At 36.5% G+C, this 25403-nt stretch overlaps 2 protein-coding genes across 5 annotated transcripts; one reads left to right on the top strand and one right to left on the bottom strand.

The window, feature by feature from the left end:
* Positions 1-785: 785 nt before the first annotated feature.
* On the top strand, positions 786-18313 carry LOC123520625. The gene is made up of 11 exons (XM_045283082.1): positions 786-942; positions 3033-3183; positions 3447-3567; positions 3787-3888; positions 9787-10512; positions 10748-11401; positions 11524-11706; positions 12209-12382; positions 14082-14189; positions 14672-14787; positions 16431-18313. Exons 1-11 carry the CDS (start codon positions 903-905, stop codon positions 16762-16764), a joined length of 2709 nt encoding a protein of 902 aa, XP_045139017.1. The 5' UTR covers positions 786-902; the 3' UTR covers positions 16765-18313.
* On the bottom strand, positions 18310-24183 carry LOC123520627 (inositol polyphosphate multikinase beta-like). 4 transcript variants are annotated; one of them, XM_045283088.1, is made up of 8 exons: positions 24024-24183; positions 22014-22025; positions 21340-21486; positions 20594-20704; positions 20162-20299; positions 19798-19901; positions 19256-19391; positions 18310-18971 (listed from the first exon to the last, which is right to left on the bottom strand). In XM_045283088.1, exons 3-8 carry the CDS (start codon positions 21398-21400, stop codon positions 18625-18627), a joined length of 897 nt encoding a protein of 298 aa, XP_045139023.1. In that variant the 5' UTR covers positions 21401-21486; positions 22014-22025; positions 24024-24183; the 3' UTR covers positions 18310-18624. The 4 variants fall into 4 exon arrangements, with proteins under 4 accessions (XP_045139023.1, XP_045139022.1, XP_045139025.1 ...); XM_045283087.1 differs by lacking the exon at positions 22014-22025 and having other exon boundaries at positions 24024-24182; XM_045283090.1 differs by lacking the exons at positions 22014-22025; positions 24024-24183 and adding an exon at positions 23665-23689.
* Positions 24184-25403: the final 1220 nt, after the last annotated feature.

Here is a 25403-nt window from a genome sequence, read left to right as displayed (position 1 = left end):
ATAATTTCCTCTCCTTTGATTAACTGTCTTCAGCCTCTTTCTCACCGCCACAATGTTGCATCTCTTCGTAATTTCTGCTGTTAATTTCATTCCAACTGCTCTTCTGATCTTGCTAACTGCCGCATCCTATATAGCTCATCCTGCTACCTCGCTACATAAGACTTCTTTCTCTCATCCCTATTCTATTCATCTCTCTCATGGAACAGTTAACCAGTTCTCTTAATCGTTCATACCCTTCTCTGGTAAACTCTGAAATTCCCTACTTGTTTCTATATTTTAATTTTATAAACTGATCGAACTTATTTAAGGCATGACATTTATTATCCCTTTCTTTTGGTTAATTCTCTTGATCATACCTGAGTAAGGGGACGTTTTTGTAACTTAGTAGCTCTTGACCAGTTTTCCTCTCTTACATAAAAAAAAAAAAACCCTCCTCCATGTTCTGTAACTCCAGCCGCTGCAATTATTTTGAAAAAAAGTTCCCTTTATTCCTGTTCAAAATCGCGGCACAAGTCGCGGGAAATTGGCGGTACGACTTTACTTAGTCCGAGCTTTTCAAAATATTTGTGACTTTCGACTTTGTGACTTCGAAATTCATGGTGCGGCAAATTGCATAGTCGCAACTCGGTGCCGTAACGCCCAGAGTTCTGCTAAGTTTTATATTCAGAAATACTATTTAATTGATATCAAACTTATATGTGATAGACACGCAAAGAAGAGAATGGGCTATATGGCCAAAATACAGCAGCTATATGATTTGTAGAGGGATAAGCTGTGTAAAGTGCGCGGGCTGGTGGCTGCCTCGGCCTCCATCCTTCATCCTCCATGACGTAAACAAACCAGCAGGGAGGTGCGGCGTCCCTCGCTGCACCACCACGTTTGTGAATTTCTAATCGCTCACCATGGACGGGGACCTGGCTCTGCTTCTGAGCGTCTACGAAGGTGAGATGAAGCTTCTCTTGACCTTGTAGGTGGAGGCTATACGCTGTTCCAGGTTCCTTTATTGATATACATGTCGGATTTGGCTTGCTGAGAGCAATACGAATTTTGTACTGAGGAACGGTAATGAGAATTTAATCATTTTCGCTGCACCACTTACAGCTTAAATGCAGTGTGTTACATTAGTATGTAATGATTTACGGTAATTGTTTATAGTACGTCCGCGTCCATCCACCCTACAACAAGCTTAAGGGGTGCATCTTCGCCCTCTTCTTGAATTTGCTTCTCCTGTGTGGAGCACTGGTTATATTGGGAATTTGTGTTTACTAGAATCTGTCCAAAGGAGATGGACTAAGAGGATTGATGGGCTGGTCGATGTTCCGTACTTACAGCGTTTGAAATCTCTTGACTTATATTCAGTATAAGGAAGACTTCTCAGAGCAGATTTGCTGAAATGTCGGAAAATTCTTCATGGGAAATGTGAATCAAACCTAGTGATATATTCATTCTGCCACCAGCAGATTTAAAATTGCTCGTTGTTTTTGCATTAGTGATATCAGACGACGTTTCTTCTCACTTTGATGTGTTGGTGCTTGGAATTCCCTGCCTGATGATGTTACTTTGGAGTCAGTCGAGTCATTCAGATCTGCCTTACATAGAAGTTTAGGTTCACTTTTATATGATTATGTCGAATAAGGTTATTATTTCAAATCCTGCAATGGCACATAAATCAATTCTTCAAATTGCTGTATTCACTTGCTATTTCATATACAGGAATTGGCATGCCAGCAGGTTTGTGGTATTTCCCTACTATCTCTGGTTGAGCCGTACCTCATATTGCCCTACTTTGCCATTGTAAAGGGGTGTACCAAACCAGGTGAGTGCATGTGGGGAATCCGGGGCTTTGGTTGAGGATGAGAAATCGGTGACACATTGGCATCGAGAAGTTTATGAAAATCTAACTTGATATTCTGATTCCAGCATAACCTATCCAGCCGGGGGAGGGGGTTTGTTAATGCAGATAATATCCTAATATAGACATCTCATCAGGTCTCCTCGTTTCCCGGCTCCTTCCCAGCTCTTTCACGCAGCTGATTTGATGTCACATTATATGAAGCACATTATTGGTCAACAACATACATGCACATACGCTCCTCCTACTCCCTTATTCATTATCATATTTTCACTTCCCTTATTTGTTATCATTCTTATTTCCATTTCCCCCTATTCCCTATTATACACTATTCTCTTCCCCTATTCACTTCTATATGCTGCTAAATTGCTATTTCCTTCTATTTCCATATTCGATACCTATTCTCATTCCCATTTCCTCCTATTTCCTTATTCGTTATCATTCTCATTACCATATCCTCCTATTGCCTTATTCATTGTCTTCTTCCCCTGTTCATTATCCATTTTTTTTTCTATCTGCTGTTTTATTATCACTACCTCCTATTCTCTTATTCATTATCATATTTTCATTCCCATTTCCTCCTGTTCCTCTATTCGTTATCCATTTTTCTTTCCATCTCATTTTATTTCCATTTCCTCCATTTGTTATCCATTTTCTTTCTATCCTGTTTTATTTCCATTTTCTTAATTTATTATCCATTTCTGTTTTTATCTTCTGTTTTGATCCCATTCCCTCCATTTATTATCACCTCTCTCTTTCCCTTGTTGACCAATAGTGTGGCTTCATATATGTGACGACATATCAGCTGCATGAAAGAGCTGCGAAGAGGGGAGCTGGGAAACAAGGAGAGCTGTTCACTTCACCTCTGTCCATTAAGTAACCACATTAACAAGTGACAGTGAGCCTCTATAAGGATGCTTGATTTGTCTCTAAGACAAAGTAAAACTGTAACTGAACTGACTGTGGAAAGCTATCATTGGTGGCCGCTTGAGTGTTAGTCAAGTCAGCATCACCTCTAATATTCAGTCAGTTAATTAAGTCAGCATCACCTCTAATGTTCAGTCAATTTTTGTTTTTATATTTACCATATTATTTCAATGAAGTATCTGTTTTTATTACTATTATTATATTATATATTTATTATTATTATTATATTTTTTATTTACGATATTTTTTGCAGGACGTGGACTGACTCCAGAGAGTGGATGGAATGTGGTGGTGGTTGCAAGACTGGAGGAAAATGAACTTGCCACCTGTCCTGTTCCACTTGTCTCTCAACCCAAGTTTGAAGTTGAGATGTCTTGGACAATCACCTCTGACATGTTGTGCATGTATGTACTTTTTTTCCTTGAAAATTGAAATATAAAGAAATTATTACTTCAAGGCATGATTAACAAAACATTACCCTAATTAACTGTAAGTAGCTCTAATTGTAACATGTCAGGAGGGAACAAAACCTATACAGTAGTGCCACAGACTATACAGAGGACTACCATTTGTATCTGTTTTGGACTACTGAATAATTCTTTCCTCAAGCATTTGAAATTTTTTTGAAATTCATTTAGTCACATGTTTAAAATTAAAATCTTACTAGGTTGAGGAAGTCGGGTGTCTCAGTGCAAGTGGAATGCCTGGCACAGCAGCAGCAGGGAGGCCAGCATCACACCCTTGGCTATGCATTGTTACCACTGCCCTTACCTGACCCTGATGTGAAGGTGAATTATTATCCTGGTTAAATAAATGATCCCTCATACAGTGCTGCTCAATTTTTGGCATGATGTAATAATTACAAGATTATAGATTAGTGTGAGGATTAATTATTATAATCCCCATGACTTCAAGCTTTAGTGATTGCAAGAATGTATCTTTGATTAATATAGATTGTAGGTCTTTTCCATGTAATGTCTAATTCAATAATGTATCTGATTCTGCAGATAGAAGCTCAGTGGTATAGTCTTAAGAATGTTCCTCATGGCAGAGCTACAGCATTCCCAAGTCTGTTGCTTGGCTTGAACCTGAAGCGTATAGGTTTGGAGGTAAGAACTTGCATTGAGGTTGATGTGTTCATTGCATTGCCTGGTTATGACTTGAGGTGTATATCCTTCATATATATATATATATATATATATATATATATATATATATATATATATATATATATATATATACACACAGGCAAGCCCCACTTAATGAAGGGGTTACGTTCCTAAAAAACACTTCGTTAAGCGAAATTTCATGAAGTGAATCAATTATAACAAGTTTAACCCCTGACTTGAACTTGCATTGAGAATAAACAAAGCGAGAGTGCGTCATAGTACAGTGAAAGGTTTAATGAAAGTAAAAATTATGAAGTTAAACATTTAGGCAGTTTAATTTAAGTCATTATAATGTACACTATGTTTGTATGTAACTTTATAATGTTGATGATGTTAAATTTATGAAGGGAAAGACACTAACCGGCAACCTGTAGAATGTAAACAAAGGGCGCATCATTGTATCACATACAAAACTTATGTACCACATTTCCACAAGGCTTTCCATTTTATCCATTGTAGAATCACGAGTTCAGGTGGTTCTTTTAGTTTTCAAGGAAGATACGGTCTCACCAGCCTTCTTAATAGAGTCTGCTGACTTGAAAATAGTAGAGACAGTAGATGGAGTCAAGATGGTGGCGAGCAATGCTATTAGTTTTCTTGCCTCTCTTGTGTCTGAAAAATATCCAGCTTCACTTTGAGAGTAAGAGACTTCCTGGTCTTCTTAGCAATGCTAGATGACATTGCAGGGCATTTTGGTGATAAGTTGAGCGAGGGAGGACGAGCTGCTGCTGATGCTGTTATTGTTTTGAACAGGGGGAGTGAGTGGTGCGCGTGTTGTTCTCGAGAGGCGCTGGTGTATTCAAAAGCCTGTCGGATTGCCTGATATGGTGGGGGTTTCAAACTTGGAAAAAATTACCTGGATAAAACTTCATTAAACCGAGTTTGGTGTTCGTTAAACGAGCAGATGGTAGTAAAATGAAACCTTCATTGTAGTGAAATTTCGTTGTGTGAACCTTCATTAAGTGGGGGTTGCCTGTATATATATATATATATATATATATATATATATATATATATATATATATATATATATATATATATATATATATATATATATATATATATATATATATATATGTTTGTTTGTATATATATATATATATATTATTTATTTATTTATTTATTTATTTATTTATTTATTTATTTATTTATTTATTTATTTATTTATATATATATATATATATATATATATATATATATATATATATATATATATATATATATATATATATATATATATATATATATATATATATATATATATACACACACACACACACACACACACACACACACACACACACACACACACACACACACACACACACACACACACACACACACACACAGAGGACTTGAAAGGATGACATATGAGGAGAGACTAAAGGCTTTGGATCTTCCAACATTGGAGCAGAGAAGGGAGAGAGTTTATGAATTGATAAACGGAATGAATCAAGTGGACAATGAGTATCTGATCCTGAGAGAAGAATATGCCAGTCGAAGCACAAGATCGCATAGTAAGAAGCTGAGGAAGGGAAGATGTGTAAGAGATATTAAAAAGTATAGTTTCCTGCAAAGATGTATTGAGATGTGGAACAGTTTGAATGAAGAAGTAGTGTCTGCAACAAGTGTGCACACTTTTAAAGTAAGATTGGATAAGTGTAGACATGGAGACGGGGCCACATGAGCATAAAGCCCAGGCCGTGTAAAACTACAACTAGGTAAATACACACACACACACACACACACAGATTGGAATATGCAGTTGTGTGGACCCCCCATAAAAAGAAACACATAAGGAAGTTGGAGAGACTACAAAAAATGGTTCCAGAATTTAAAGGGATGACATATGAGGAGAGACTAAAGGCTATGGATCTACCAACCCTGGAACAGAGAAGGGAGAGAGGGGATCTGATACAAGTTCATAAATTGATTAACAGAATGGATAATGAGAAACTGATTCTGAGAGAAGAATATGACATTCGAAGCACAAGATCGCATAGTAAAAAACTGAGGAAGGGAAGATGTCTGAGAGATGTTAAAAAATATAGTTTCCCGCAAAGATGTGTTAAGACTTTGAACAGTTTGAGTGAAGAAGTGGTGTCAGCAAAGAGTGTGCATAGTTTTAAAGAAAAATTGGATAAGAGTAGATATGGAGACGGGGCCACACGAGCATAAAGCTCAGGCCCTGTAAAACTACAACTAGGTAAACACACACACACACACACACACACACACACACACACACACACACACACACACACACACACACTACACTGCGTAGTGTAGTGGCTCATCTCATCTCTGCTTTATTTTTTGGTATTCCATGTAAGATTTCACTCTATGCATTACAAAACAATCCTTTCTTGGGGGCAAGGTTTGTAAAAAGCTAATAGAAATGTTGTTTTGTGAACATAAATGTGAGAATGTGAGAGAATTTGTACATAGTTCCTCTAACTTCCAATGACTCATATGACATCATAAAAGTAGTGGTACACTGGTGGCCCAGTATGCTGCCAAACGTATATATAATTTTTTTTTCTAACCCATGTGGTATGTTGGGGACCAGCCCAGAACGCATCCCACCCCTATTTCCATTATTTCCTATGGGAAAATTACGTCCGCTTAACGAATTTTCGCTCTATGAACAGCTTTGACACCCCGTATCCTGTTCGTTAAGCGGAGTATTACTGTACTATGATTAGAGAACTGTGAGTAGTATATGGTGAATGTTTTGGTTGGAGATCTGGCACTATGGCGAACAACACCCTACGGGTCAGTACAATTTAGTTTTACTATAGCCTTCAATTTTGCTGTCCTCCATGACCTAGAGCAACTGGTGCAACACCCTACTCGTATTAATGACTGTCTTGGAGATATGACCAACATTCTTGATCTTTTTCCTCACCTCTAATCCTTCTGTTTATGCTGTTACCCTATTTTCTCCATTGGGGTCCTCTGACCTCAATCTCATTTCTATATCGTGTCCTATTTCTCCAATTTCTCCTTAGGATCCCCCAAAATGGAGGTGCCTCTGGCATTTTGCCTCTCCCAGTTTGGGGGACCTGAGGAGGTATTATGCTGAATTTCCCTGGAATGATTACTGTTTCTGTGTCAGAGACCCATCTCTGTGTGCTGACTGCATAATAGAGGTAATAATGTCTGGCATGGAGGTGTACATTCCTCTTCCTTTTTTTTCAACCTAAACCTTCTAAACTTTGGTTTAACACAGCCTGTTGCTTGTATAAAGTTTTTGAATCTATCCTCAATAGGAAGATTCTTAAACATCTGTCGCTTCACAATCTTCTATCTGATTGCCAGTATGGCTTCCGTCAAGGTCGCTTTATTGGTGATCTTCTGGTGTTCCTTACTGAGTCTTGGCCATCCTCTTTTAGAGAATTCAATTCAATTTTTGCTGTCGCGTTAGACATATCAAAAGGTTTTGATCGAGGCTGGCACAAAGCTTTGATTTCAAAACTGCCCTCCTACGGTTTCTATCTTTCTCTCTGCAACTTTATCTCAAGTTTCCTTTCCGACCAGTCTATTGCAGCTGTGGTAGATAGCCAATGTTCTTCTCTTAAATCTATTAAATGTGGTGTTCCTCAGGGTTCTGTCCTGTCACCCACTCCCTTTCTGTTATTCATTAATGATCTTAACCAAATTTCTTACCCTATCCACTCCTACGCTGATGATACCACCCTACATCTTTCCGCGTCCTTTTCTGAGATGATCAACCCTTCAGGAAGTCATCAGATCATGCAGGGATGCCACAGAATGCCTGACTTCTGATCTTTCTAAGATTTCTGATTGGGGCAGAGAAAACTTAGTAGTGTTCAATGCCGCAAAACTCAATCCTTCCATTTATCAACTTGACACAACATTCCAGACAACTATCCCCTCTTCATTGGCACTCAACTGTCTCCCTCTTCCACACTGAATATTTTTGGCCTGTCTTGTACTTATAATCTTAACTGGAAACTTAACATCTCATCTCTCGCTAAAACAGCTTCTATGAAGTTAGGTGTTCTGCGCCATCTCCGCCAGTTTTTCTCGCCCCTCCAACTGCTAACTCTGTACATATACAAGTGCCTTATCAGTCCATGTTTGGAGTACTCTTTGCATGTTTTGGGGGTTCCACTCACACAGTTTTATTAGATAGGGTGGAATCAAAAGCTTTTTATCTCATCAACTCCCTTCCTCTGACTGACTGTCTTCAGCCTCTTTCTCACCGCTGAAATGTTGCATCTCTTCCTATCTTTTATCGCCATTTTCATGCTAACTGCTCTTCTGATCTTGCTAACTGCATGCCTCCTCTCCTCCTCTGGCCTCACTGCACAAGGCTTTCTTCTTCCTCTCATCCCTATTCTGTCCAACTCTCTAATGCGGGAGTTAACCAGTATTCTCGATCATTCATACCTTTCTCTGGTAAACTCTGGAACTCCTTGTCTGCTTCTGTATTTCTATTTTCCTACGACTTGACTTTTTTTAAGAGGAAGGTTTCAAGACATTTGTCCTTAAATTTTGGATAACTCACTTGACCTTTAAGGGACTGGCAACCCAGTGGGCTCTTTTTTAATTTTTTGTTGTCCTTGGCCAGTTGCCCCTCCTGCATAAAGAAAAAAAAAAGCCTCGTGTACTGCCAGAAATGGCGACAGGTGGTTGTAAATGAGTCCGGGCAATGCTCATAAACACAGTGTCTTGTTCAGTATCAGTGAATAAGTTTGTGCAATTTTCAATACCCTAGAACTCTTAATTATGTTTCCCTAAGGCTGTTGAGTGTAAGTGGGTGTCCCTAACTTTGACTTAAAAGCTGGGATTAATAAGAAAATTAGAGAAAAGAGGTGGCTTTGTTAGTGTTTGTGAGGAGTATGGTGTGGCCAAGCAAACGTGTTAGACATTAGTAAATAAAAAGACAAGCTGGTAGAATATTCTGCTGAATACTGTATGGATGCATCATCAAGTAAAAGTGGTAAAGGTGTATCAAGGAAAAATGTAAAGAGTGGGAAAGATGCTGCATTAGTTGCCGCAGTTATGAAGTGTTATGTGCAGCAGCGATCGGTGTTGTGGTGGTAGTTTAAGGATGGTTCACCAGTGTGCTAGTTCCCTGACACCAGCAAAATAGCTACTATTTCATTCACCAGTAAAATGTCCAGCTGGACGATTTGCTGGTGTGCCATTTTGCTGATAACATTTATAAAACATAAGTGCAGTTACTGATTTGTCGGTGCATTGATTGTTTGATTGCCAAGGAACACAATGAACATTAAATCAAGGAGGTTGTTTTGAAGCTATCTACCATATATTTGACTTTAAAATAGGTACTCTTAATCAAAATAAAATAGGTACTCTTAATACTTTTGATATTACAGTCCTTTCTCTCTCTCTCTCTCTCTCTCTCTCTCTCTCTCTCTCTCTCTCTCTCTCTCTCTCTCTCTCTCTCTCTCTCTCTCTCTCTCTCTCTCTCTCTCTCTCTCTCTCTCTCTCTCTCTCTCTGTGTGTGTGTGTGTGTGTGGCAGTGTCATTATCCTTGCTTGCTCAACAACATTCAAACATAAATGCATAACTAGCAGTTCACACTGGCAGGCCATGGGTCCATGCAGCCTAGGACCCCAGTTCACCATGAGTCACCCCACAGCCAAGCAGTCACTGCTCTCCACCTTATTATAAGTTTTGTAAATTGTAGACCAACGAAATGAGTCACAATGGTATCTAGCATGCAGGAGTAGATAAACATGGGCCTTTTTTAGGCTTGTTTATTGTGTCATATGTGTATTCATCTGTGTGACCACGCGGGAATTATGTGTGTGTGTGTGTATAAAACAGGCTCTTGTTTTGCAGATGGTGGAAGATTTCATCTCACAAAAAACTAAGCAGAAGAATGCAATGGAAGTTGATCTGAAAATGGGTTCTTCATCCAAAGACTCAGAGTTACCCTTCATGAAAGCTTCCAGTGTTCCTCAGGAAACCGACATGTTTTCAAGATTCAGAAAGGCTAGGGATGAAAGTGGCAATGGTCCATCCCATAAGGGACTGTCTATTGTCTTAAATGAAAGTGATGAGATTCAGTTGATGGAAAAATCAAATCATGAAAGACATGATGAGATGATCATTGAAGATAGTAATAAAAACAATGAATGTAGATTTAACAAATATTCTTTACAGAGTAAGGGTGCCCAGTCTATTGACAAATCCTTTAATTCAACTCAGTGTGTGCAAGAAATTAATAATTCCCTGCATGGAAACTCGGTTTCTGGGTCTCACACAATGAAAGGTACATTACTACCTGTTCAGAGTAGGAGGAGCCAACAACAGTCAACTTCAATAAGCTCATCAGTGAAAGAGAATGGTCATAGAACAGACCCAAAACCCTCGTCCAGCAAGAATAATGATGTGGTAGCTTTTCCCAGCACCTCAGGTGCAGCAGTAGGGGCAACAGAGAAGCTCCGTGCCATACCACTTCTCAATGCACAAGGTTCTTATTTCCAGATTGGTCCTGCAGGAGAGCCAGGTGAACAGATGTTTGAATATTCTGTCACTATTGTATTTGCAAAATTTCTTGATCAGGTGAGTTTTTTTTTTTTATTTAAGGCATTTTTTGGTTAGTTTTGCAATTTTAAACTAACATTTTAGTTCTGTAGTTTTTATGAAAGTAGTTTTGATCAATTTCTGAAGTTTTAAGTGCATATATATATATATATATATATATATATATATATATATATATATATATATATATATATATATATATATATATATATATCTAGGTTGCAGTATTCTGAATATTGAATATATTTTGCAGCTGGTGCCTCCAGACATGGAGATTCATGAGCCTAACAACGCAATGTTCTGTTACTCTCTGCTGAGCCACTTTATATATGGAGAGCCCATTAAAGATCTGGCTAATCCAGATTTTCAGGCAGAAAATGCAATGGGAAGAATCTGTTCCACTGGTCATAATCTGAGCGAGTACTTTATGCAGCATCCTGATCTGCCTATCAATCTCACAGTAGGAGATGTATGTCTTGCCACTGCAACTGTGAGACTGTCACCATTTGCCAGCAGTATTCTGACAGGAGGATTGCCTGTACAGGTGGAGGGGAGCTATCCTTTGGTACCTAATTTGTTTAGTCCATTGGGATGGAAACCTAGAGGAGAGCCTGTTGTTGGTATCACTGTCACTCTGTCAACATCAGTTGGGCCAGAACTCCCTGTGCTGCCCTTCTCTGCGGGTGTGATGGATGTTATGAACAGTGACAGAGGTTTCCACCCTGTATTGGACTGTTCCTCAGGATCCTCCACCAGGTCCCTTTCAGATTCCCAAGAAGATTCTATCATTGACTGGGCTAATCAGAAAGATGGCAAAAGTCATTCTAGGAATCATGGAACTGTAGCCAGACTTGGTTATAAACATAAATCAAGACATAAAACATGGCATCAGATGGCACCACTGGAGGTAGGTAGAGAAGTGGAAGGAAAGTCCTTCAAGCAGATGGGCAATGTGATTAGATGAAATATCTGTTTACATCAAAGTAATATTAGGTAGTGACTTATCACTATATTCTTTTTATGTTATAGTGGAGTGCACGGGAGGCAGAACTGCACCACCATTTGGCACAAGAGTGGGAATCACAGATGAGTTCCATGGAAAATCAGCTGCAGCAGCGTCTGGAACAATGTCATTCCCTGCACAAACGCCTCACAGAAGGTCTTCATGCCTTGGAAAGCCGGGAGAGGAGTATCAGCCTGAAGGAAGAAACTGTAAGTCTGTAAAAGAAAACCCTCTCAGTTTTGTCAGAATGAATCCCATATAAAGTTAATTTTGACTGGTAGCTCATAATCTATACTTGTTTAAGGTGTTCTCAGTGAAGTTCTTATGCAGTGTGGCTCTTTCATGTACAGTATTTGCAGCTAGCATTTTGAAATTATAAACCAGCATTTTTATTTTGTACTTTGATTTTCTCTATTTTGTTATGTGGCAAATTTAAATTATAGCTAATTGTTGTTAGATTTTCACTCTTCATTACTGTGTTATTTATAGACACTAACATCTATCTGATTGTTGTACGTATATCATATTCCCTGTTTTTCATTAATTTTAACACTTAACTATATTTTATTGGTGAATCTAATTAAACCACATTTTTACTGGTTGTACCACTTACACCATAACATCATTTAGGTGGCATGTGAGAAAACACCTATTTGTTAGTACTTGATGTGGCTATTGAGAGTTGTGAACATTACTTTGTACTACTTTCAGATTAAAACACAGAAAGAAGATTTAAAGCTGAGAAAAGCTGAACTGAAACGGCTCTTGAAAGAAGTTGATAAAATTTCCAAAAAAGAAAGAAGAAAGGTGGAAGAGGGAGAACTTGTAAATCTACAACAACAACTAATTCATGAGAAACGACAGCGACGATTACTGCAGAGGCAGGTATGTGTATGTTTCACTCTGGCCCCCTAAGTAATATATGGTTTAAAACAGAAACGTGACAGGAATTTGAGTATGAGTGGTCTATTAGATTTGTGAAAGAAAATAGCACTATTCTGATTTGGCAGATATAAAAACAATTCTGCTGATTTCTCTTGATTTGGAAATAACTGGATATATTTATGTGGTTAATGAGATCTGTTCATTCTGTCATTCTTTACTACTTATTCATCTAAAATTTTCATACTTTAGTACTGTCCATCTTTCATATCTGTTTTGCACATTGCATTCATACTTTTCCACTGCTTATTTAACCCTTATACCCTGTCATAACAGGAGGGAGTGGTTTCAAGATACGTAGATAAAAAAAAATGGATAGCAAATGTTAGAAAGTTTCCTCGAGTCGTTTTAGTGTTCAATCAAATCATGTTAACAAATACTGGACATTTATATATCATTAGAAAGTTTAGGAGTTGCTTTTTGCTGTGGTATAATCATTACTGAACAAACGTAACATATATGCACAAAAAAAAAATCAAACAATGGTAAAAAAAAATTTAGAGCAAGATAAATTTAGAAAGGTATTCTTTTATTTCCTTGATTTTTTTGCAAAAACACATCAACAAACTTTATGAATCACATATCAATTAAAAAATAAGTTTCCCTTTGATATATTGCATTTATTATGGAAAATGAAGCAGGAAAGTAAGCAAAGTGTAATATAATGAAAATTCAACTTCTCATGGTCTGAAACAAGCATCACCACATCCTTCTCATCTGACTCCATCAAGCCAGCATCACACACTCTTATATAAGCCAATAAGTTTTCCTTTGATATACTGCATTCATTATGGAAAATAAATCAGGAAAGTAAGCAAATTGTAATATAATGAAAATTCAACTTCGCAGTCAGAAACAAGCATCAACACATTCTCCTCAGCCAACTCCATCAAGCCAGCACTACACACTCTTATCTAAACCAATAACGAGATAAAAATACCAATTCCAATATTGTCATGCATCATTATGTGTTCCTGAACTGCTTACTTATTCATGGAAATACATGTATGTCTTATATCTCACCAAGAAATACATAAAAAATTATGAAATACACAACACTGACATAAGCATTCTCACCATCCTCACGCTTGGAGCCCTCACACCTACACAAACATATCCTTGTAATAGCAGATACATGATTGGCTAAATGTCCACCATCTTGAAAACTAAGGGCCAATGAAGGGCCACGATATATAACAGATTGCCTCAAACATAAACAAACTGTGTGGCATAAAAGGAGCGTGACATTTGAAAAGCGCCATGATCGTGCCTGACAGGGTCTAACGTAAGAGCCACGATCGTGCCTCACGGGTATAAGGGTTAATTAGTTTTATTTGTTTATTCTGTACAGCTATAGCATATGCCCCTAAGTTTTCTTGAAATTGAATAAGTTACTTTACTTTGAGGGAGCAAGCCACGGTTACTAGTTGATATTTTACTTAAATAATTATACATACTTGTGATGGATAAAAAGTAATTGCAGGTTAATCCCTAGAGAACCTGATGACTCAGATATGCAATATTTGGTGGCAGGTTGTTCATATTTGACAATGATTATGATGTAGATTAAGTGGATTCATTAGCTATGGGAGTTTAGCATCTTTTACACATCAAGAGGTCCACATATATCTTCTGTGTGCAGGTCAGGGAACTTGAAGAAGCCAAAAGAACAACAGAGAGTACTTTGGATGCAGCCAGACTGGGGAATCAAATAAAGGATGAAGATATCAATGTTCTCAAAAGAGATAAGGTAAGTGATGTACTTTTCTTTAGGTACATGACTTTATCTTTTTATCAAAATCCTTGACATTCTCTTTCTTTCAAAGTTATTGTCCATGATGAGTTGGCATCTCATATCACTCCAATTTCCTCTTCAAGATCCTTCTACAACATTGCATATGAATAATGTACATTTGCTTGAATACTCAGAAAGTCAGAAAGAAATTGAGCTGGAAAAGAAGCTACAAATACCAAAACAAGATGTGAACCTTAATTGCAATTCAGATGTGAATCTGAATTGCACCCACACTAATAGCCTAACATGTAATAGTATTAAAAAACCACATAATGAGATGAGAAAATTGATACAGCCTTCTTATCTGGTTGCTCTTGATGGGCTGAGGTATTAATAAACCATGTTACCATAAGTGTGATATATTCATGGTTTTGGTAGTTTTTTTTCTATATTGTATATCTAGCACAATCTCTTGATGTAATTTGGATGTGCCTTAGGAACGGTTGCAGGAGGAGTTGACAGCCTGTAGCCAGAGAAAAGATTATTACAAGATGCAGTGGGTCAAGGCAGTGGGACAGGTGCATCAACTCCGAGCTGATATGAACACCTACAGGTATGTTGTTCTTTCCAAATTTATCTTTACCTTTTTTCTGCCACCAAATTGCTTTATTTCTCTGTTATCACTTGCGTGGCTTTCATACTCAAGTGACAATAATAATGTGGGTGAAGAGAGTAATGTTGTAAGGTAGTGAAACCTGAACTGTGAAGAAAGTCAACATCAGTAAATTTTAATTGGATGGAGATTAGGATGATTGGATAAATGCATATTACAGAAGCAACTTTTTATATATTAGTTTTCACATGCATTGCTATATCAACTGTAGATGCTCCTTATACAGGTAACTCTTGATTTACGCGATAGATGTGTTCCAAGAGGCATTGTGTACAGGCAACCCCCGCTTAACGAAGGGGTTACGTTCCTAAAAAACCTTCGTTAAGTGAAACTTCGTTAAGCGAACCAATTATAACAAGTTTAACCCCTGACTTGAACTTCCATTGAGAGTAAACAAAGTGAGAGTGCATCATAGTACAGTAAAAGGTTTAATGAAAGTAAAAATTATGAAGTTAAACATTTAGGCAGTTTAATTTAAGTCATTATAATATACACTAATGTATGTATGTATGTAACTTTATAATGTTGATGATCTTAAATTTATGAAGGGAGGGAGAGTGAAACCGGAAATACACTAACTGGCAACCTGTGGAATGTAAACAAAGGGCGCATCATTGTATCACATACAAAACTTATGTACTACATTTCCACAAGGCTTTCCATTTTATCCATTGTAGAGTATGAGTTCAGGTGGTTCTTTTAGCTTGCGAGGAAGATACGGTCTCACCAGCCTTCTTAATAGAGTCTGCTGACTTGAAAATAGTAGAGGCAGTAGATGGAGTCAAGATGGTGGTGATCAATGCTATTAGTTTCCTCGCCTCTCTCGTGTCTGTGAATAATATCCAGCTACACTTCGAGAGTAAGAGACTTCGTGGTCTTCTTAGCAACGCTAGGCGACATTGCAGGGCGTTTTGGTGGTAAGTTGAGTGAGGGAAGACGAGCTGCTGCTGACGCTGTTATTGTTTTGAACAGGGGGAGTGAGTGGTGCGCGTGTTGTCCACAAGGCGCTGGTATATTCAAAAGCCTGTCGGCTTGCATGATACGGCGGGGCTTTCAAACTTGGAAAAAATTACCTGGATAAAACTTCATTAAAGCGAGTTTGGTGTTCATTAAACGAGCAGATGGTAGTAAAATGAAATCTTCATTGTAGCGAAATTTCATTGTGTGAACCTTCGTTAAGCGGGGGTTGCCTGTATATCAAAATTTGCGTAAAATAAACTTGTAATTCTCATTAGAAACAATAGATAATAGGAGGGATGCGGGATGTGGTCCAAAAAAATTTGTAGGGTTAAGTGAACAAGGTATAGTAACCTACTAAATACTGGGCATTGCTGTTATGGTAGTGAGTGAGGGGAAAAGATACATATGAGATGTCAATAAGTTAATTTGTCCCAGTTTATATTTTATGCTTACTGATAGGCCTGTAGCAGAATGCACTCCCTGAGTAGTATGTGCAGCTGTAATGCAAGATTGACATTTGTTGACTGTGACATGCATGAAAAATTATAGCAACCATTTTGTTATTATTGTAGAAATGATAAGATACAATTGTTACATGATAGTTTTTAATGTACAATTTTCAGAGTGGATATTGAAAAGTCATCCTCAAATGTACATCAGACCAGGAACTCCATACAGTACAAAGATGAAAGGCAAAATGATAGAAGACATCTGAGGAGTCTGCCTGAGCATAAAGTACCTGAAGTTGATGGGAGGAAGGACACCAATAAAGGGACATTCACAGACTCAACCAAGTTTGTAAAAGATCTTATCAATGAGAGGAAGGGACTTAGAAACATGGTTGCCAAGAGAAAAAGGATTGAAGAAGAGAATGAGTCAGAAAAGGAAGATGAAATTAAGGTGCTTTCCTCCCCTAGTGATGTAAGAAGGATGATGCATTCCTTGGTAGACAGGTAATTACTTGATGTAGCAGATGTGATCTCCATTTTGTTTATTTTTTGCTATCTTTTCAAGTTAGTACATGTTTAGATTTGTTATGAAAGAGGACTGAATGTTACAACAAACATCAAAGAAAATAGAATAAATTTTGGTTTCCACCATTGCAATATATTTACTTTGTGATGGTGAGAATGCATTTTATTTTACTTTATGACATGTATAGTCTTTTTATTGTCCTCTGCAGCTCCTAATACATTTGGGAGTTTCCAAGAGAGCACAAGTTTTGTCTCTGTTCTCTATAGCTATGGCACTATTAGTGTGCTTTTAAAAAATTTACTTTTTTCATAGAAAATCATAAGGTAATTGATATGATAATCATAATATTGGTCAACTTAAATTTGAGGAAATTGTTTCATATTTTATGTTTATACATTTCTAGAAAAATAAATTTTGTTCTACCTCATGAAAAGTTTACTTTTGGATTGACATAATACATTAATTTGTTGTCTCTATCAGTGATTATTCTTTTTATATTTTTTTCTTATCATTTCAGTCTTTATATGTGATCTCCTCAGTAGTAATGTTATGCCTGGGGATCATGTCTATGTTCATCGATTCTGCTCTCAACCTGTGTGTGTGTGTGTGTGTGTGTGTGTGTGTGTGTGTGTGTGTGCAAGGTTATTATTTTTTTCTAACTTTCATTTGTAGATACTGTTAGGACTGAACATAAATTCAGTTGTAGATAAATCTAGTTTCAGTCTTCAAGTTATGGAATAATGCAGCTGTCCTGTGTAGGAGATTAGAGTACATTTCTTATGGTTTTATGGGGAATGAAATTCTGATGTCCATTTGCTGTGCTAGGTTTAGGCCAACTGTGGACAATGGTACCTGTGAGAAAACTTGCACTTTAATGGTGTGACATTTTTTGGTGATAGATTATGGAATTGGATTATTATTGTTCAGTTAATCATTACAGACCTGTTGTTTCCTGGTAAATTTTTGCTCAATACACATGGATAATATTTCTGAAATGATCAACTACTACCTTTGGTCACTTTCCATGTTCAGTATAAAACAGATTTAGAATGATGGATACTGAAAACAGCAGTTTTTTTTTTTTTGTGAAAAAAAAAGAAAAGAAAAAGTAAAGGGGTTGTGAATGATATGTGAGTTTGGAAAAGCTTCCTCTCCTCTGCCTCATATCCATAAGTTTTCTATGTTTGGCTAGATTTCTAGAAAAGTACTGTAGCTCACTTTGAGACCTTTGTTTTCCCCTATCAGGCAACTCCCCCAAATATATATATTTTTTTTCTACAAAGAAGTCACACTCAAAGCTAAAATGCAGGTAGATGTATGGATGTTATTGTCCTTGAACCGTCTTTATACTTTTATTTCAATAAAGAAACTTCACATTAAATGTAGGAAAGCTAATTCCTGTAAGCTTAGTGGAGGACAAACTACCCATAATTAGCATAGTTTATGGATTGTTCATTAAGCTGGAAGAACCTTTTCCAGAAAAAGCATTCCTGCTGTTCAAGGTGAAGGATGAAATGAAAACTTGAGGTATTTCCTGAGTATTATTTCCTTAGTTATAATACATCTGGGAAAAAAAAATAAAATAAAAACAAAAATGTTTTACAAGTATATCAAAATATCTTAAAAGAATAAACTGGGATATCAAGGCTCTAATAATTGTACTTGTGTTAAAAGTGTAATTCCTGAGTACTTGCTTTTTAAAACATCTGGAGGCAATCACTATATAGGACTTAAACTGTCCAATTGCAAGATTAAGAAAGGAGCAGTTTCGTTTTACTGCTTGCTCACTACCTTCACTAGTCTTGCACAGACACATGACTGCAGATAACTAATGGCCTGTTTTCACAAATTTTCATTTTCTTTATTACTTATGTACTTAATAAGGTTCTCCAATCCAAATATATAATTTTCATCTTTACAACCAAAGGAATGTAGTACATGTGCAAAATCGATCATTTTCACTATAACCTTGGGCCACACTTCTCCAGCCACTACAGATTTGTCCCTCACAACATCTAGAGGCACTGAGGTCAACTGTTCTGCATCATACACTACCAAGATGGAGCTACCTCTGATTTTATAGCTCCGCTGAGAAAGAGCCCAGTGGTGAATGTGTTGCAACTGGCATATGATGGAGTGTCGCAGGTAGGTGGATACACGAGTGGTGCCATGGCAGAATTTATCCAAACCTAAATCAAAGAAACTTTTTGAACCAAAGAAAACTACTTATATTGTAAGATAATACAAACCAATCTTCAATAAGTACACTTAAAATATAAATTAGCATTAAATAATAATTGTACTATCTGTAGCCTAGATATCAAGTATGCTACAGTGAGGCTTAATGGAAACCTTCTGGATCATGGAATTTAAATGCAAGACAGGATTCAGAAGTTAGACTTTCTGTCCAACTTGCAAGGTTTTATGTAAATATGAACATGTAACTAAATCCATTCTCTTTTACACTACTGACCTTCAAGCATTTGTGGTGTAGTCCAAGTCTTGCAATCATCTTTGCTGGACCTAATGTCCAAGGAATCAGTATCTATTTGCACAATTCTCATGCCTGTGAGGCGAAATCCAAGCTCATGTAGCACACCACGTTTCTTCTGCAAAGTAAAGTGTATTTACTGAATTAAGTACTATGTACATTTGGCTTCAAAAGCGAATTGCAAACTACATAATGAAGAAAGAGTGTACAATCTTAAAAAAACTGGAGAGAGAGAGAGAGAGAGAGAGAGAGAGAGATCTAAACAGCACATCCATTAAACTAAAAATCTCAATACTGAATTAGAATAATCTTTCTATTTGCACTTTTAAGTAGTAAATATGAATATAGTAAGCGGCGACAGCATAAATATAATTTCTGATAGATAACTATTTTAGCACATATTCAGGTCTGGTCTGGAGCTAGTCACATTCAGAAGTTAGGTATCTGTGTACAAAAACTAATCACACTGATAAAACTACTGCACAATCTTATATTTTATAACTAAAGATGAATGATTAACTTACTGAATTTTTGCCAGGATAGAAGTCAGTACGACCTATTTTGATGTCTGCAACACAGGGATGCTGCAGGCCATACGTCAGGTCTCCCAGTAATAGGTGTAACTCATCTGTATAATCCTCAAGTGTATGTAAAACCTTCCAAACACTAAACACAGTCAGCACCTGCTTAAATTACAAGAAAACTTATTCATGGCTAATATGTAGTAGCTATTTAATTTTTTCTCAAACATTTATTGTTGAAACTACAGCTGGATTATAATCACAGAGAACTGGTTCATAGAATCATTAAAAGATAGAGAGTAAATCAGACGATGAAGATTCTCATTTGTTCATTCCATCTCTCTCTCTCTCTCTCTCTCTCTCTTACCCTTGCCATCAGGTCCTTGGACTGCTTGTGTGCCATAGAATGATGGCATGAGATTCTGTAGAGACACATCATCAGGTTTGGTTGAAATGGCAATGTGCTGATAGAACTCAAGCTCATCACGACATAGTGGCAGTAGCTCTGATAAAGAAATGGCAAACATTTAGAAAAATTAAAGTATGAAGTTAAAATTTTTGTTTTTCATAGCAAAAACTATTTCTTATTTAACAATTACTAATAAATGTATACAGTATGCACATCTATCATTTGGTGAGGATCAACAGTATTCAGGAATAATATCTATTACTTTATGTTCATCATTAATTCTACTTCCTCCTGTAGTTCATCTATCAAATTTGCCTGAAATTTGCCACTGATATTGTCTAGACTCTAGATAAAAGAAAATTTCAATACATTGACTATTTCAATACTCACCATCCTCCGAGTGATTCTCCCAGCTCGTGATCTTCACATTAGGATTGAAGGTTGGGTTGGCGTTGAGTTTGAGAGGCTTCAAGATTCTACCATTCTTATCTTTCAACACATCTGTTGAATAAAGACTTGTTGTAATACACATAATGAAACCTACCACTATCACTGCTAGAAGTTAATTCTACTCTTCTTAGTTGAGAGAGAGAGAGAGAGAGAGAGAGAGAGAGAGAGAGAGAGAGAGAGAGAGAGAGAGAGAGAGAGAGAGAGATGGGATGGTATGGTGGTATAGACAGTGTGGTGCTGCAATCACAAAGTGAATCCCCCAGGCTGGGCCCCTGCTGGCCATGGTCAGGTCAGGTCACTCAAGGGTTAAGGTGGCAACAGTACAGAGAAGTACGACCAACATCCCAAGAACCAATTTAGTCATGTTTCATTATACTACTATTATTACTACTACTACTACTACTACTAATTTACTATAAATAACAACAACAGTAATAATAATAATAATAATAATAATAATAATAACAATATGTAATAATGATAATAAAAATAGTAACTGGCAGCAGTAACACATTAATAAACATCAGAGCTTATTTTTGTAATGGAACAACCCACTCATCATCATCAATCATATGTTTTGCTACATAATAAAAAAGTCACTATGATTCGGAGCAAACAAGAGAGGAAGAATAACCATATTTGTACACAGAAGGATTAGTTAATTAGTAAGGGAGATGGGTACTCACGTGACTGACTGCCCTTGTGGTGGCCACCCACTTGGAGGTCATAGGGTGCCAAGTCAGTCATGCTGTACTGCAGGTGAGCCACCAACTCTCCACCAGGTGGTGGATCTCAAGACTCACTTTACAAACTTTGTTTACAGTATTTTTTTTCTGTAATAAAAGCACAAAGAGGTAGACTCAAGACAAACAGAAACTTTAAATAATCATGTGAGCAATCTTTACTGATTCCAAGAGCCATTTCACTTATTTTGAAAAGACAAATGATATATGTACTGCAAGAAAAAAAAAATTTTAATCTAATGCTTTTACCACCTTTTATATGGTGGTATTTTATTACTGAAACTTAATAACCCACATGTGACCTTAATGGTTCAATTTGTTTAATGAGTAGAATAGTGACAGATGAAAGCAGGAATTTGTAATATTAGGTAAAATGTCATTTGTAGATAACATAATTCTGGGTGAAAATAATTATACTAATAGAATCTGCAAGAAATGGTTAGAGTTCAGTGTTGTTTGGAAGACGCTGGGAATGAAAATAAATAAGAAAAATTTGGTGGATTAGTCTTCAAATTGGAAAATCATGTTACAAAGGAATTTAGGATGTAGAATAAGAGTAGAATGACATAAGGTTTGAAATCAAACAAAGTGGACAGATAATGGAAGAGTTTAAATACCTTAGGTCAATCCTGTAGTAACATGGACGTATGGAAGGAGAATGATGAAAGTATTAATAGACGAAAAATATAAATAGAATTTTTTAATGTGTATAATGAAAGAAATGTCAACTAATATAGAGATAAATAATATTTGGGACATAAGATGAAAATTAGTGCAATATGTACAAAGATAAAGAAGGAACCATAACATATAATATTGGGGACATATGAAAGATAAGAGAGTAAGCCAAGATAAAAAATGCATAGGACGATAGTAAAGTGAAATGAAAAGTAAGAAAATGACTACAGAGTCAAAAGGTCACTGCATGAAAGCATAACATTTAGTAAGGAAAGTTATGCGTGAGACAGAGATGTGGAATGATGGTCAAAGATTTAGGAATCAGATTGGGGAGACTAATAATTTAATTTGAGAGGCAGTGTGAATAGGATGAATGGTGAAAGTAATGAAAATATACTTAAAAGGTTAAGAGTTGTGTTAAAGATGAAAGAAGGGAGAATGGAGTAATAGAACTGATCAAACACAATATCTTCAGATGATTTGGTCATGTGATGATAGGAGAAAGAGAAATGACTAAGAACATATACACACAAATGTGGGGTGGATGTTATTGGTATGAAAGGAAGATGAAATGAGATGCCAGTGTTAAAATACCTGGGAGAGAGAGGTTGAGGGAGATAATGTGTGCAAGAATGAAGTGTATGAACACAAACTAATGGAACCTCTATTGTTAAGGCCAAACCTTTGAGAAACTTCAAAACAAGTGATTAGATTAGATCAGATTAAATAAGTTATATTCATTGTCAGAAATCAATCACTCTATTGCCAAACCATTAATTAGAGATAATTAGTAACTTAATACCCCTTACATGTTGGTGAATTTCAATGAAGGATCCACTATTCTGTATACCATTAATGAGGGGAATATATAAAAATCTATGAAATTACATCTTTATGTAGTGATATATATATATATATATATATATATATATATATATATATATATATATATATATATATATATATATATATATATAAAGTAAAGTGAAGTAAACAAAATATATAAATTAATAGATATTGATGAATAAGTTAACTTTATTCATGAAATAAGAATAATCCATTAAGCTTAGTATCTAAATTAGAAGGAAAGTAACTCTAACAAATATGGAAATATAATTCTTAATGCAGATAAAGAAGGAAGCAGAACTTAATATGTAGAATCATCTCTTACAAACCATACCAGTGGTCTTCAACTTAGCCCCTCTATATATAATAGTGACGGTAGCATTCATTTATCTTGGCACATGTCCATGCAGGATGCAAAGCTTAGAGGAGACCAGTGAAGGATATGGCCATCACAAGTACACTATAAATCAGGAATTACCAGTAAGCCCTGCCTTATATACTGCCTACTAATCATTCACTGAAGCTGAATGCCTCTTGCAGTCACATCCTATCACACTAGCCAAGATTTATCTGTTTTCTGAAAATCTGTAAACAATGGATTTGTGAAGAAATAGACCATATAACAATACATAAAGAGAGAGAGAGAGAGAGAGAGAGAGAGAGAGAGAGAGAGAGAGAGAGAGAGAGAGAGAATCTTATTTCAAGTCTCTCATCCTAACTTGAACACTGATAAGAGGACGCTACCTGTAACAATTATATAATGATGGGAAGTGGTTCACTACACCTTCTACCAAGCACTCTTTGACAAGCTAACGTCGTTTTCTTCTTTGGACCTGTTAACGCCCTCGAGAGAGAGAGAGAGAGAGAGAGAGAGAGAGAGAGAGAGAGTTTACCATTACGCATATATATACATATATAGACAAGATCTAGTCAATGACGACTACCCCCCTTTCCATAAGTCCCCGTTCGTCCAGCATGTTGTCGCTGCAAGCCGAACAGCAGCGAAAAGGAAACACTATCACGTTCCATTACCATCTTTAGGGAGAGGCGGAGAAACCTATTCAACGGTAAATACTGTATGTCAGCAAACTTGATCCACTCACCTCTAAAAATATAACGTTACCAAAGGAGTGGAAGTGCAGGTGATATCCCCTGGACAGCGGAAAGTCCAGTGCCACTATTACCGTCACTGGCACCCTTCTGCCCTTCCGTAACCCGTTAGCTGCCCACCGCCTGGCACCTTACATCGCCAGCTGATCATGACGTCATCACGCGGCTCAAACAAGTGTGTTCCAGCAAGTAGCTACAAACCTAACTACCGTACGTGGTTCAATTTAACTGCATTAGTCTGCATTAGCTACAGTGTAAAGAAATAAATATATTGTATTGTTTATGAGCAGCAACACTATTGTAGTTTACGCCAGAGCGCATCCACCTCTCCCGAGTTGTTGTTGTTGTTGTTGTTGTTGTTGTTGTTGCTGCTGTTGTTGTTGTTATTGTTGTTGTTGTTGTTACTGTTGTTGTTGTTGTTGTTGTTGTTGTTGTTGTTACTGTTGTTGTTTTTGTTGTTGTAATTGTTGCTGCTGCTGCTGCTGCTGCTGCTGTTGTTGTTGTTGTTGTTGTTGTTGTTGTTGCTGCTGCTTGTGTTGTTGTTGTCGTTGTTGTTGTTATTGTTGTTGTTGTTGTTGTTGTTGTTGTTGTTGATGATGTTGTTAAGTCAAATGACGTTTTATTTGTTGAAATTGACTTTGTAGTGAAAAGTGAGAAAACGACAATAACCCATGTAGCCAGACAAAAAGGGCACACGCTTACATACGTTGTTGTTTTATTTTTACCAGCACGATGGCTGGATGGGGTTGTAGGAGCCCTACTGGAGTTGGGTCTTGAAACCCAGGCCTTTGTGTAAGTGTAAGAGTGTCAACGCTGTGTGTCTTGTGGTGTGTGTGTTGTGTGTTGTGTGCGCTTACATACGTGTTGTTCTACCAATAAACCTGCAGAGGTTGCCAACCTTCATCTGTTTACCTCGCCTCCAATATATATATATATATATATATATATATATATATATATATATATATATATATATATATATATATATATATATATATATATATATATATATATATATATATATATATATATATATATATATATATATATATATATATATATATCTATCTATCTATCTATCTATCTATCTATCTATATATATATATATATATATATATATATATATATATATATATATATATATATATATATATATATATATATATATATATATATATATATATATATATATATATATATATATATATATATATATATATATATGAACAAATAGATATCTATTGTACAAAAATGATTCGAATGAAGATATATTTTCTTGGCTGGAGTTCATTAATTTTCTCAATCTGGAACAGGAGAGAGAGAGAGAGAGAGAGAGAGAGATGGTGTGTTCACTGTGTTTATCTACATCGTCA

This window comes from Portunus trituberculatus, chromosome 47, assembly GCF_017591435.1.
Source record: "Portunus trituberculatus isolate SZX2019 chromosome 47, ASM1759143v1, whole genome shotgun sequence".
NCBI classification, from domain to species: Eukaryota; Metazoa; Arthropoda; class Malacostraca; order Decapoda; family Portunidae; genus Portunus; species Portunus trituberculatus.
The sequence above is the reverse complement of the archived record's forward strand: the minus strand, read 5'-3'. Positions and strand labels throughout refer to the sequence as shown.